The 13,347-nt window shown below is 56.9% G+C and overlaps 2 protein-coding genes across 2 annotated transcripts in view; one reads left to right on the top strand and one right to left on the bottom strand.

Annotated features, from left to right (window-relative positions):
- The first annotated feature begins 6,599 nt into the window (after window positions 1-6,599).
- NDUFA4L2 (NDUFA4, mitochondrial complex associated like 2) lies at window positions 6,600-8,812 on the top strand. Its single transcript, XM_003790556.3, has 4 exons — window positions 6,600-6,666; window positions 6,988-7,076; window positions 7,858-7,918; window positions 8,048-8,812. The coding sequence occupies exons 1-4, from the start codon at window positions 6,613-6,615 to the stop codon at window positions 8,102-8,104; spliced, it is 261 nt and encodes an 86-aa protein (XP_003790604.1). The 5' UTR covers window positions 6,600-6,612; the 3' UTR covers window positions 8,105-8,812.
- Window positions 8,813-8,975: 163 nt separating this feature from the next.
- SHMT2 (serine hydroxymethyltransferase 2) overlaps window positions 8,976-13,347 on the bottom strand; it is a 5,335-nt gene continuing 963 nt past the window's right edge. The window contains exons 2-12 of the mRNA XM_003790553.3: window positions 12,917-13,114; window positions 12,357-12,436; window positions 11,987-12,187; window positions 11,623-11,704; window positions 11,049-11,171; window positions 10,789-10,928; window positions 10,273-10,438; window positions 10,020-10,119; window positions 9,780-9,935; window positions 9,573-9,680; window positions 8,976-9,448 (exon numbers count right to left, since the gene is read on the bottom strand). Of these exons, the coding sequence (XP_003790601.1) occupies window positions 9,321-9,448; window positions 9,573-9,680; window positions 9,780-9,935; window positions 10,020-10,119; window positions 10,273-10,438; window positions 10,789-10,928; window positions 11,049-11,171; window positions 11,623-11,704; window positions 11,987-12,187; window positions 12,357-12,436; window positions 12,917-13,114 (1,482 nt within the window). The 3' untranslated portion in view covers window positions 8,976-9,320. The remainder of the gene's footprint in view (window positions 9,449-9,572; window positions 9,681-9,779; window positions 9,936-10,019; window positions 10,120-10,272; window positions 10,439-10,788; window positions 10,929-11,048; window positions 11,172-11,622; window positions 11,705-11,986; window positions 12,188-12,356; window positions 12,437-12,916; window positions 13,115-13,347) is intronic.

Below are 13,347 nucleotides of genomic sequence, written 5' to 3'. Positions count from 1 at the left end.
CAATTTACTAAAGTTTTGACAAAAGTTAGAAAAGTTGTTCTTTCAGTTTTTGTTTTTCTGGGTTTTGAGACAAAATCTCGTCTGTCACCCAGGATAGAGTGCAATGGTGCGATCGTAATAGCTCACTGTAACCTTGAACTCTTGGGCTCAGGGATCAGGCGACCCTCCCGTGTAGCTAGGACTACAGACAAAGGCCACCTTTCTCTGTTAATTTTTTTTTTTTTAATGTAGAGACTGGGTCTGGCTACGTTGCCCAGGCTGCTCTCCACCTCCTGGCCTCAAGTAATCCTCCCACCGCGACCTCCCAGAGTGCTGGCATTACAGGCCACGATGTCCGACCAGAAAAGCTATTCTTTAGGGGAGAGGAGAGGAGCGGAATATTCGCCCCCCCACCCAGCTGTCCCATCTCTGTATTATAGGGTAACCTGAGACCCATCTGGGCTGAGGCTGGTGGGAGGTGGGGAGATAAGTCTCCCAGGCAAGGCCTCTGTTGTCAGTGATGAAAAGGGAGTTGGGCTTTGGCGGCAGCCCCTGAGCCCCCGGCGGCTGGAAGCAAGATCGCGAGGTGGGGTGAGTCCTCTCTGCTCCTGGCAAGGTAGCCGCCTGCAGCCCCCTGCATTACCGAATCTGGCTCAGCGCCGAGCGGGGCCGCCAGGGGGCGATGTGAGATCTCAGTTGAAGAGCTAGAGATCGGGAGGGAGAGAAGGGTGGGTAAGGGGAGAGATCCGGAGACACCAAGCCCGAGACCCTAGGCCTGGGAGGGGGTGGGGTGCGTGCCGTCTCCATGGCAACACTTCCTCAAGTCCTAGGGGAACAGAGCTAGCGAGGCGGGAGGGGGGAGGCCTAACCCCTCCCGCGCTGCCCCTGCCCCAGCCCTTTCCGACAGGTACCGCGTGAGGACTCAGGGCAGAGCGCTACCGGGCTCTGGCGGAGACCCCCCCTTACGGAGCGTTGTATGCAAATGTTATTATTTGCATATGCAAATATGCAAATATACCCGCTCTGGTCAAAGCGGCAGGTGGTGAAGAGTGGGAAGGTGTGGGGAAGGGAGCAGAAGGAGACCAGGAGTTTGGGGACCTGAGAACCGACCAGTGAGAGGCAGGCTGGGGTAGTCGCTGGAGTGGAGCAGACAGAGGGGCTTGAGCTTGATGGCGGGTGGGGGAGGGTCGGCCTGGCTAGCCAGGAGCTCCTCTTCTTGTCTGCCCGTTGTCTGCCAGGACTGAGGTTGGCACCGCCTAGCAAGGTTGGCAGCGGGAGTCCAGGCACCATCTGCTGCTGGCGGGGGGGGAGGGCAGAGGCTCAGCTGGGCTAGAGAAGAGGAGGGCCCAGGACGGGCGCCCCCCCTCTTCTTTCCAGAAGACTGGAGGTGTGATGGGGGTGGGTAGGGAAGCCCAAACAAGAAGACTCTGCAAAACCCGGTTCAGTTTTCTGTTCTCATTGCCCTTGACTGTCCCAGACCCCTCAGAAGCAGCAGTGGGTCATAAAGGAAGACCCCCTTTAATCGCAAACGGGACTGGAATAGGAGCAGGTCAGAGGGGTCCGGTGTGCTCACACACACACACACACCAGCCACACACATATCAAGCCTTTGCCCCCATCCTTCCTTAGGATCTGCCTACCAAAAATATGTGAAAGGATGGACTGTGAGTCCTTGGGTAACCTCTGTTCATCAAGGTTTGAGGGACTCAAAGCTGGAGCCCCCAGATCCTGGAGAGGGCCCCCCACAATGCTGAAGCAAAACCAATTTACTGGCTCATTGGGCAGCAATGTTGGTGTGCAGGGTGCCAGTGCCTAAAAACAAGGAGAGAGGCTGCTCTCCCGCTACACTCTGGGGGGGGGGAGCCCCCCTCCCTAGCCTCACCAAGTCGGCAGCTGTCCCTAATTAGAGTGGCGGTTTAATTGGATTTATCAGCAGTTAATAGGAAATTAAGCAAAGGGCCCGAGAGAAGGGAGGTGGGAGGAGCGGGGAGACAGGCTGCGCAGAGCTTGAAGGAGGGGTACTGGGGTACCAGGAGTGGGGACATAAGGCCCAGTGCCGGAGTTGAACCCCATGGTGATGACTTTCCCTCAGTACTCCCTAGGACTGCTGAGCCCTGGCCCAGGAGAGCAGATGTAAGAAGGGAGCTGGTCTTGGAGCCACTGGGTGTGAGCCCCCAGTGCCCTCCATTCCACAAGCAACAGCCTGGGTGATGGATGATACTGCCACATACTGCAAAGGTCATAAGTCTGGGCCAAGGAGTAGACTGAATTGAGAATAGATGGAGGAAGGGCCAGTGTACTAGGCTACAAGACACAACCTGCACCACCTCAACCCCCTCCACTGTCCACTCCACTCTTGGCAAAAAAGGAGTGGGCTGTGAGGTTGTTAAGATTTGCCAATATTGGGAGCAAGGTAGGGTAAAGAGGGACCCTGTCTTCAACCTCCCATCAGTCATGTTGGGAATCTTGGGAATCTCCCAGGGCAGCACCAATGTTCCTCTTATGGCTCCTCCTCCCCCAAACTGCTAGAGTTGGGGCTGGTGGGGCCTGCTAGGTCTGCTGCTCAGGGGGTGCTCGTGGTCCTGCACCTGCCCTAGAGGCAGGGAAGCAAGCTTACAGGCCGTCAAGTGGGAACCACAGGCCTCTGAGTCCACAGCCCCAGGCGTCTCCTGTCACTGCAACCTTATTATACTGCCAGGCTAACAAGGCCTGCTTTCCAGACCCTGATGACCTCTCGGCACACTCAGCACTCCAGGGCATGGATGGCAGTTCCTGCACACATGTGATCCTCTGAGTGGGTGGAGTGGTCAGGGCTCTCTGTGCTCCTGGCAATTATGGGTGTCTGTACCCCTGATGTGTGGTATGTGTGTGTCTTTCTGTACCCTGGGTGTGCAAGGTATGTATGATTAAGTCTGTGCCTTGGTTGTATGTCTGTGCCTCCAAAGATGCCTATGTCGGTTTTGTCCATTTTTCTGCTACCCCATCCATCTCTATGTTTTCTGTCTGTCTAAGCCCCAGAGCATCCAGGTTTCTGAGGGTGCATGTGTGCTTTGGTGAGTCTACATATCTGTGCGCTCTTTAGGCCTGGGTGTGCCCCCACATGGGGGCGTTTCCACGTGTCTCTTCTTGCAGGACTGTGTATGTGTGAAATAAGGAAGAACCACTGGTGAGTGTGTTGTTCTCACGTCTCTGCCTGCAGGTATGTGTGTCTCGGTGACAGTGCGTGGGCGTGTGCCTGGGTGTGAGCCGCGCAGCGGCGTGTATCCGAATGACAGTGTGACGCGCGCGCCTGGGTGAGTCTCCCGCCCCCACTCCTTCCTTTCCCCATTTCTATTCCTCTCTCCTCTCTGGGCCGGCTCGGCTCCGCCGTCCGCATCATCTCCATCCATTATTGAAGAAACAGCCGCGTCCGCTCCAATCACATCAACACCCCCGCCCCCTCCCTGTTCTGCTAGCCCCATGGCCCCTCCGGGTGCCGAGGAGAGGGAAAGCCAAAGTGTGGCGGGAGCGCCGCATGGCAGCGGACTTGTGACCCTGTGCCCGGAGCTGCGCCGGGCACCGGGACGCTGGGGTCCCCGGCGGAGAGCGCTTTGCATAAACAGATGGCGCGGGCCTCTTTGTCTCGCTCGCTCCCTCGCTTGCTGCGCAGCTCCCAGCTCGGCTTCTGTCTGGCTGATGCAATCATGATCATCTCAGAGCCTCGGGACCCGGCGCCCTTAATAGCGGCAGAGGGGGTCAGGGGCCCCGCGGCTCCCGAGCAGATGCTGGGCACTGTCTTCCCTCCCAGGCGCCCCCCTCCAAGTCCCACAGCTGCAGCAGGAGGAACGAGGCTGTAGCCGAGGTGACAGACATGTGGAGGTGACCTGGGGCAGTGCCCCGAGGTGTCCGCGGGCTGTCCTGTCGGACTACTGCAGTTCCTCAGGGGCAGCAAACCAGAGAGTAGGAACAGAGGTGGGGAGTGGAGTGTGGGGGAGACAAAGAGAGGCATTTGTAAAGAGAGACACACGGGGGTAGAGAGATGCAGAGGGAAGGAGAGACACAGAGACACAGATACCGAGGGACAAAGCCATGTAGAGAGAAGAGCAGAGGGGCAGCCAGACAGACATAGCCGGAATGGTAAGGAATTGAGGGACATACCCAGACAGACAGAGACAAACAGAGATAGACAGACAGACCGCCTGACGGAGAAAGAGGCAGAAAGAAGGGAAACCGAGGCTACAGCCGGAAGGTCAGAAGACCGAGGGCAGTTGAGAGTTCGCAGCCCCAGGGCTGAGACAAGACTCCCGGCACCTGAAGCAGCCCAGCTCCGCAAGAGGAACCAGCCTGAGCCATGGGTTCTGCCTGTGGCTGGCGAGGCAGAAGCTTCCGGCATCCCCTCTCCGCCCTCCCTCTCCACCTCACACCTGAGGAGTGGAGGCTGCGGGACCCACCGCCTCGGCGGCGGGAGGCGGGAGTGGCCTGGATGGTGGGTTGGGCCCACCTCGGGCGCGGACTCACCCTGCCCTGGCGCCGCGAGTGCAGGGCCAGTACCATCCCGCAGGGGGCGCCCGAGGCCTCTCCCGAGCTCAGCCGCCGCTCGGCCTCCAGAGGGCGCCCGCGCCCCGACCCCTGCAGCCCTCTCGCGCCATGGAGTTCAGCTGCGTTTGCCGCGCACCACTTGCGTGAGGACTAGCATCCCCGCGCGGTTTAGTGCGCAGAGTCTCAGGTTCTGGAAAGTGCGGGGAAGAGAGACGAGATCTGTAACCCAAAGAGTTCTGGGTCCCAGATGGGTTTCAAAGGCCACAGTGCAGAGGCAGGTACCGAAGATGGGAAGGGGGTTAGAAATAGACTCACAAACACTGAGACCAGAAACACGTCAAAGGTCGAGGCGTCGGGAGGAGGCAGCCCCAGACGCAGTAATGTAATATAGCAGGTCTGAGACGGAGCGACGACGCAGGCCCTAGCTGAAGAAATAGCAGTGGCTTTAGGAGGCCAGTAGGACAGAGGGTCTGAGACACGCCAGGCCCAGGTCACCAGAACTCAGAAAAAAGGCCACAGGGAGGCGGGCAAGAGCCCAACAATAAAAGGGCGGGCACTAGGGCCAGGCCTCCCCCCAGGCGTCCAAGCTCCCCAGCTGTGCCACAGAGAACCAGATGTGCAGCCCAGCTGTGCTGGCCACTCACTTGAGCTCCGGGATTGATTTTTAAGTCCTGGAGACTAGAGTCCCAGGGTGCACAGGTGACAGGACACCCCCTCCCTGGCCTAGCCCTCGAGGTGCAGAAGCTTAGGGAGGGCTCTGCGTAGCTGGAGGCTCTGACATCCCATCAGCTCCCTCCTCCGCCCCTCACACACGAGTCGCTGCGAGTCTCTGTCTCTTTGTTCTCGCGGAGTCTCTGACACTTTATCTCATTATCCGCTGAAGGGAGGTGGAAAGCCTGGGACCCCGCAGCCTAATTACAGCCGCGCTTGTCAGCGCCAGGGGCGGAGGAGGTATCCTCACGCGGGAAAGGAGGGGTCCCCAGGAAGTGCACTCTCCTTTCCTGTACCTGGAGGGGCCCCACGGCAGGTTCACTACTTGCCCCTGCTCGAGCCCTCCACAGGGCGGGTTCTGGAGGGAAGAAGGGACAGATAGGCAGGATTCGTCTGTGGATGCAGGAGAGAGGGAAAGGGGCTGTTAAGGCTCGGTTCCGGCATCCCTAAAACCCCAGTTCCCCAAAGACTGAAGCTGTGAGCCTTCCCACCCTGGCAGCATAGTGTACACCTGAGTTAGCTGAGTAAAGAGAGGCAATTCTGTCTCTGTGTCTTGTTATCTTTCCTACTTCAACATCTTTTACATCTCAACTATCTTCCTCACTCTGTTCTCTTCCTCTAGCCCACAGCCAGAGGCAGACAGTGCCTCCTTGAGGGGCTGCACCCTCCCCCTACCCCAGGCAGGCAAGACAAGCCTTCCAAGTCTCCCAAACCCCCAAATTGCAACAACCAACTTACTCCATTCTAGGCCAGAATTAAGATATACCATTTTCTTCTCCCTTTGGCCACCACTATTCCTATTCAATCTTCAATCGCCACTTGGAGAACCAGCTCAGGACAAGAGAGGCTGGGGCAGCTTTAATGATGTGGGACTATCCTTTCACTACACTGTGGAGGGGGCAGAACCAAAGTTTTCAGGACCTGCTTGTCCTGGATGGCTCTGGGGTCTCAGGGAAGTGCTGCCCACGTCCTCACTGGCCCCTGGCCCCTCCTGTCTCCACCTGTGAACACACCACAGGTATATTTTGCTGGGGGTCTATCTGCTTGCCTGTCCCAGAGTCACCCCTCCTCCTACATCTGGATGCTTCCTCAGTCAGTCACTGGGTCCTGTGCCAATGAGGCCAAAAGCCCAAGTATGCTGGTGTCTCAGGCCAGGTGCAGGTATCTGGAGGAGAGAGTCAGAGAACAGATACCTCTTGGCTCCCGCATAACACCCAACACCCGTTTGGTTTTGGGCCAGGAATTGAGGGAGGAAGCCAGCTAAGTGGCAGTAGATGAGTCCAGAGGAGCAGTTCTGGGCTGGGCTCAGGGCTGGGCCAGGCTGGGCTGATCCCTCCCCAGCCAGGGGCGGGACCCCAAGAGGAGGGAGAGAGGGAGCCAGTGGAGAGACACTGGAGAGACAACATGGCAGGAACCAGTCTCAGCCGCTTCTACAAGCAGATCAAAAGACATCCAGGGGTGAGTTTGGGCCTCAGAGCCACTGATTCTAACTCCTAACTCTCTTACTGACCTCAACACTCCTAATCTTCTCCCAGGTTGCCTTCGATCTACCCCTGCAATATGCTCCCATGTCCCTCATCTACCTTGCACAGGTTTACTAGAGAGTGAGGGACACTACAGCAGAAAATATAGTTGTAGGAGGTTCCAGAGGGCCCCTCTCCCGCTCTCCTAGAAGGGAGGGAACGCAGGGTGGGGGGAGTGCAGAGAATCTTGTGAAGGGCCACTGGGAACCCCAAGGAGGGAGCTAAAAAGCTGAAAATTTCCTCTGTCTTCCTGCAGCTCATCCCAATGATCGGCTTCATTGGCCTGGGCATGGGCAGCGCTGCTCTTTACTTACTACGACTTGCCCTGCGCAGCCCGGACGTCTGGTAAAGGGTGGGCTTGGATGGGGTCCTTGGCGGGGCAAGATGGGTTGGAAACCGAGGCATCTCTGTGTGGAAATCCCTAGCAGGATCCCCAGACTATGCACCTCTGATTTCACCACTGACATCTCAGAGCTAGAGCCCACTGCTGACCTGGGAGACTCTCCCCTCCACTCCAGAGCTACCTGCTCACTCCTCCTCCATGGCTCAGGACTTGGCCAGCTTGGGGCTTCAGAACCCCTGGGGCTCTGGCCTGGTTGCCATGGCCACACTGCTCTGCTGGCAGCCTCAGGCTTTTGGGTACTTCTGTGTCCCACTAGAGCACTGGAGGTGGGGCCAGGTGAGCTGCTGGGGGTACTGTTGGGGCTCAGTGTGGTGCAGAGACTTCTTCCCTGGCCAGAGTTGGCAGGAGTGGGGGGGTCTCCTGGCCATGGAAAGGCACACCACCTTTGACATTACATCACTGAAACTCCAGCCCCCCCAGTTCTGCCTGAATCCTGTGACACTGCTCTTCATGGTTAACCTAGGGTGGCAGGCAGCATGTTTTATCCCTGGGCTGGGTGGTTAGTTTGTTGCCTGGCTCCACAGACAGTGGTGACAGGTTTCTTGTATGGCTTGTCTGCACCCAATAGGCTAACACCTTCCCTGTCAGTCTCTGGGAAATAGACCCTCTGGGAAGGAGACAGACAGGGGCACTGGGGGTGGGCAGAGACCCTGGGATTAACAGTGGGTTCCACAGTGCTGGCTCCCAGGAATAAGACTTTAACCCTCCCCCTCTGCCTCACAGCTGGGACCGAAAGAACAACCCAGAGCCCTGGAACCGCCTCAGCCCCAATGACCAGTACAAGGTACTGTCCAGTGGCTGTAGTTTGCTCCCCCATCCTTTTATCTCCTGGTCCCTGGACCTGCCCCTTCTACATTAGGGGTAAAGGGAGACTTGGGGTACTGGGTGCAACCCCCGCTCCCTCTCCTCATAGTTCCTTGCCGTGTCCACTGACTATAAGAAGCTGAAGAAGGACAGGCCAGACTTCTAAGCCAGCCTGGACTGCAAGTATGATGCAAACCACAGCTGACCAGCCAGCCCACTCATTCCTTCCACTCCTCCCCTCAGACCCCAGGTGTCAGTCTGGCCACCCTGTCCAACTCCTGCTTACCCAGGCTGGTTCCCACGCAGAGGGGAGGCAGCTCTACCCCCACCCTCCTCCCCTGCTCCCAGCAGCAGCAGCAGCAGCAGCAGTAGCAACGGAAGCACCTCTGACCCTTGGCTGGAGTCCCACAGGGAGGAGGAGTCAGGAGGGCAGGCAGCAGCAGGGGTCGAACCGAACTGAAAAGAAACCAGCCCCTCTGCCCTCCTACCCAGGCCTCACAGGGTGTGGACAGGCTACGTGTTGAGCGTGGCTAACGTGAGCCAGCAGGAAGCAGAGGCCTCTGAGTGCCAAGCGACGTGGCGGGACTCACATTAGCTCAGGCTTTGGGCGCCAGCCCAGGGGAGGCACTGCTCCACTCAGGGCTGTCTAGGGCCACCCAGCCTGCCCAGGTGGGAACACCTATGCTTCCAGAGAGGGAACTTGCTCTACCCTGCCCAAGGCTACTGCCTCCCACACAGAGGATGGCACCCCGCTGCCTCACACCTGGGCCTCCCCCTGCCACTCCTCACCCTACCCCTCCCTTGCTCCCGTCTGTCCCCTGGGATCAAACAGAAGCAGCCGTGGGCAAAATACAATTTCATTTAACAAATTGAATTTGCTGCGCCTGCTAATCACGTCTGGTGTTGGCTCTGATCACAGAGAGAGGAGGCTGTAGCCCCGGGGGTCCTACTGGTGGTGGGAGGGAAGGAGGTACAAGTGAGGGGGATGAGGCACTGCTTAGCCCAAGGGACCCCTCCCACAGTAACAGAAACTCAGGGCAGGTTCGCATTTTATTAGATAAAAAAAGGAAGGAGGGTGTCTACCCACCCCTTCCACTGGCTCAGAAGGGTACTCCTCCTCCCCCAAAGAGAGTAGGAGTTTGTAACACTGCAGAGATCATGGCAGAGGTATAGAGCACAGAGCTCCTGGGCCCTCCTTCTAAGTCTTGTTACTAAAAAAAAAAGTCTCAGCTACAAATTCTGGGAAGAGGGACTATACTTCACCCTTGCTCTAAGTGGGGGGCCTTTCCTCCTCCATAAAAAAAGAAAGGTTTTCCCTTCCACTGGCCCAGGGGGGCCGGTAGAGTAACATCCAGTCCGTGGGCCTCATCTCCCAGGTGTCTTCAGTGCTCATCAAAACCTGGCATGGGGAAGGCTCTGGCAAACTGCTCCACCCGTTGCCTAAGGTCAGCCAGACGCTGACTTGTTTCTGGGTCTTTAAGCAGGAAGGACTTGAAATCCTGGAGCTTGGCTAGAAAGGGGTAAGAAAGAAAAGTGGTCAGACAAAGCTCTGGGGAAGGCAGTGAGAGCAGTGGGGAGGGGGCAGACAGTGAGTGGGAAGTGGCTGGCATGGGGATATTTCTTGCCCCACTCACCAGTCTTCCTCTTTACGTCCAAGCCAATGTTGACCCCTTCATCTATAAAGTCTACAACTCTCCGGAAGTCATCTTCACGGAACTGTCGAGAGGTCAAGGCTGGGGCCCCTGTGAAAGGCAGAAGAGGGAGGATTAGCATGGCCCAAGCCCACCTGCAGCTGGTCAGTGCAGCTGCAGTGGTTTCCCTCGTCAAACCCCAGGTCTCACCAAGCCGCAGGCCTCCTGGTGTGATGGCACTTCGGTCTCCAGGACAAGTATTCTTATTGGCAGTTATGGATACAAGTTCCAACACGCGCTCAACCCGAGCTCCATCCAGGCCCTTGGGCCGCAGGTCCACCAGCACCAGGTGGTTGTCAGTGCCACCTAAGGGTGACAGTAAGTGGGGACTAAGTAAGTCCTGGGCCTCTGCCTGTAGTTACAGAGGTGTCACCCATGCCCCCAGCTCACCAGACACCAAGGAGTAGCCTCGCTCTAGCAGGGCATCAGCCATGGCCCGAGCATTCTTCAGAACCTGCAGTGAGTACTCCCGGAACATGGGCATGCAGGCCTGAAGGTGACACAGCAGCATCTGTGACCCCAGCCTTGACCCCTCCCATCCTGGCATTTCCAGTCCATCAGCGCCAACATAAGTTAGCAAGCTGTGGGTCCAAGCCTCCAGGCCAATGTCCCCCACCCACCACACAAGGGCAAGCTCGTCAACCTGCTTCAGGGCCACAGCTACTGCAGCAATGGCATGGTTGTGGGGACCCCCCTGCAGGGACGGGAACACAGCAAAGTTGACTTGGTCCTCAAATGTGTAAGGGATCTCCCGGCCAGTCTTGGGGTCTACAGCCCGTACCCCCTTCCGGTAGAAGATGAGTCCTGACCTGTGTGGGAGGTGGGTAGTCAGACCCTAAGTTGAAAATAAGAAGGGGGGATGGGGAAAGTAGAGGAAGCTGGCTGGCCAGGGCCCCCAAGGAACCACCTTGCAGTCCATCTCAGTTGTCTTGCACACTGGATGCCAGTGGTAGGGGCATCGGGCCTGTCACACCCATCCCCAAATCCCCTGCCAGAAAATGGCCACCATAAGCAAGAGAGGGAGAATCATCACAGACTGGGGAGGAGCTTTCAGGGTTGCAGGTAAGAATGAATTCCTCTCTGATCCAGCCCAACGGTGCCCCAGGGAACAGACACTGAAGGCAGGGATAGGCAGAGCCCAATCTTAGGAGATCCTGACCTGGCCCCTCGAAGAGTCTTGTGAGTGGTGGTAGTGACAATGTCTGCATGCTTGAAAGGTGAGGGGATCACCTTGGCAGCCACCAAGCCACTGATGTGGGCCATGTCTGCCAGTAGGTGTGCCTTGACTTCATCACACACCTGGCAGGTACAGAGATAGGCCTCAGCCTGAGAAGGGCCCAGACAGGCCAATCTAGGGCTGCCTGTCCTCCAAACCTCCTGGCCACTTCCAGGTGCCCAGTACTCCAACCCCCTACCAACCTCTTTCATGCGGGCATAGTCAATGAGACGGGCATAGGCGCTGGTGCCAGCTATGATGAGGCGGGGTCGGAAAAGCCGAGCAGTCAGTGCCAACTGGTCATAGTCGATGAGGCCAGTTTTGGGCTGGACAGACAGATTAAAAACAGTTACAGCTGACCAGGTACGGTGGCTCACACCTATAATCCCAGCACTCTGGGAGGCTGAGGTGGGTGGATTGCTTGAGCTCACAGGTTCAAGACCAGCCTGAGCAAGAGACCCCCATCTCTAAAAATAGCCAGGCATTGTGACAGGTCCAGCTACTTGGGAGGCTGAAGCAAGAGAAATGCTTTAGCCCAAGAGTTTGCGGTTGCTGTGAGCTGTGATGCCATGCACGGCACTCTCTACTGAGGGTGACAAAGTGAGATTCTGTCTCAAAACAAAAACAAACAAACAAAAAAACCCAACAGTGAAAGCCCCAAGAAGGAAGCAGGGCAGTTCACTCTCCTCCTTGATGCTGAGGGCCAAGCCCTTCACCTTCCCCAGGAGAGGACCACCAGGGCCTGAACAGTCCCTCCCCACAAGCTAGAGCACTCACATTGAGCTTATAGGGCATAGACTCGAAGAAGATGGATGTGGCTGAGACCCGCTTGACGTCAGACATGTAGCCATGGGTGAGACTGCAAGTGAGAGGAGGTAAGCAGACCTCAGAGTGGAATAAACCCCAGATTTGACCATTCTCTTCCTGCCAAACTCCATAGGCCTCTGTCCTGGAACACTGGTCCTAGTGTTCACCATATCACTGCCCCATCCACTCTGTGATGGGCACTGATGTTGCTGTCACTTGCAGGACAAGGAGAGGCCTGTTCCATCTGTGTGATCTGCAGCAGGTACTCAATAAGCAACTGTTTTTCAGGGCAGTTCTGCCTATCACGTCCATCATCCTTCCCATCCATACTCACTGGCCTCCATCAGGCAGGTCCAGCCCCATGATTCGGTCATGAGGCTGCAGAAGGGCTGTATAGGCAGCCAGATTGGCTGGGGTCCCAGAGTAGGGCTGGACATTGACTCCCCACTGTGCAGGATCCAGGTCAAAGGCCTCCAAGGCCCGGCGCTGGCACAGCAGCTCGATTTCATCCACTACCTCTGTTCCCCCATAATATCTGCCATGCGAAAGGGGTACATAAGAGCACACAGAAAGGACTCACAACCAGCAGAAAACAACTAGCAAGGCCCCTCATCACTAAATACCAGAAGGGTATAGATAAGTTTCCCCCACTGGGAGTACCATCCCTGATGCTGCCCTCCATCCCTCAGGTACCTGGCCCTCACCTCTTGCCAGGATAACCCTCTGAGTACTTGTTGTTCAGACAGGACCCCAGGGCCTCCAGCGCAGCTCGGCTGCAGAAATTCTGGAGTTCGGGGGACAATGTCAGAAAGCACTGAGCCCCTTCCCCTGGACTCCCATCATCCCACCTTTCAGAGCCCCACAGGCTGTAACAGGGAGCCATGCTCCGCAGAAAGCTCTGTTCACTTAGGGGTCCTGGCCTAAAGCAGGGCCAGAGGCAGCATTCTTAGAAACCCAGCTGCCATGAGGAATGTCCCAGCAAGACCACCTGCCCACTCAAACTTGTGCTTCCAGGTTCTTCTTTCCTCTTCGGACAGAGGAAGGGATCAGGTGCGTTAGGTGCCCTGGAGGCTCCCCAAAGCCCAACCCCATAAGCTGGACTGGCCCTGGCTTTGCTTCAGAGGACAGCAAAAAGAAAGGATGATAAGGCCCAACAGTAAGGCTCTGAGTCCAAAAGAAAGATCTGGAGAAACATCAGTAAGATTACTTGTTACTTCCTGCATTTGCAGTGGACCAACCCCTGCCCCCTCTCCCCAGGTCCCACCTCCGAGGCAATGAGCTCCAGGCCACGACACTGCCTGTCCTTCTCCCTCTGCAGCAGCTCCCACATCTCAGGATCACTGTCTGAGAGACTCTCCTGGCCAGTCCATCTTCTGGTTGCTTCCCCAGTCTGAGTCTGGGCTGCTTTGCTGTGCTGAGCCCGAGCAGCCATCCTGGCCAGTTGACCACATCTCCGCAGAGGCTAGAGGCAGGAAAACCAGGGTCAAATGAAAATAGTCCAGACAAATAGTCCTCCAATCACCTTCTGCCATGCTTCTCAAGCCTTCTGAGCTCCACTGAGCAGCTCGTTATTCCCCCAACCTGTTCCACCTCTCACCACCCCCACCTCTACCTTTAAAAGTCAGTTCTAAAGATCAATGTCCAAGGGGTGGTTCTGATTTGCTCCACTCACCTCAACTCAGAAACTTCCATCTA

This window comes from Otolemur garnettii, unplaced genomic scaffold (genome assembly GCF_000181295.1).
Source record: "Otolemur garnettii isolate 467f Iridium unplaced genomic scaffold, OtoGar3 scaffold00043, whole genome shotgun sequence".
Lineage (NCBI taxonomy): Eukaryota > Metazoa > Chordata > Mammalia > Primates > Galagidae > Otolemur > Otolemur garnettii.
This window is presented reverse-complemented; position numbering and strand designations above follow the sequence as displayed.

Excerpts from the sequence above, each read along its gene's own strand:
- NDUFA4L2 (XM_003790556.3), top strand. The coding sequence starts at position 6,613 with ATGGCAGGAACCAGTCTCAGCCGCTTCTACAAGCAGATCAAAAGACAT. Across the intron at positions 7,077-7,857 it reads CTGCGCAGCCCGGACGTCTG|CTGGGACCGAAAGAACAACC; the intron begins GTAAAGGGTGGG and ends TCTGCCTCACAG. Across the intron at positions 7,919-8,047 it reads GCCCCAATGACCAGTACAAG|TTCCTTGCCGTGTCCACTGA; the intron begins GTACTGTCCAGT and ends CTCTCCTCATAG.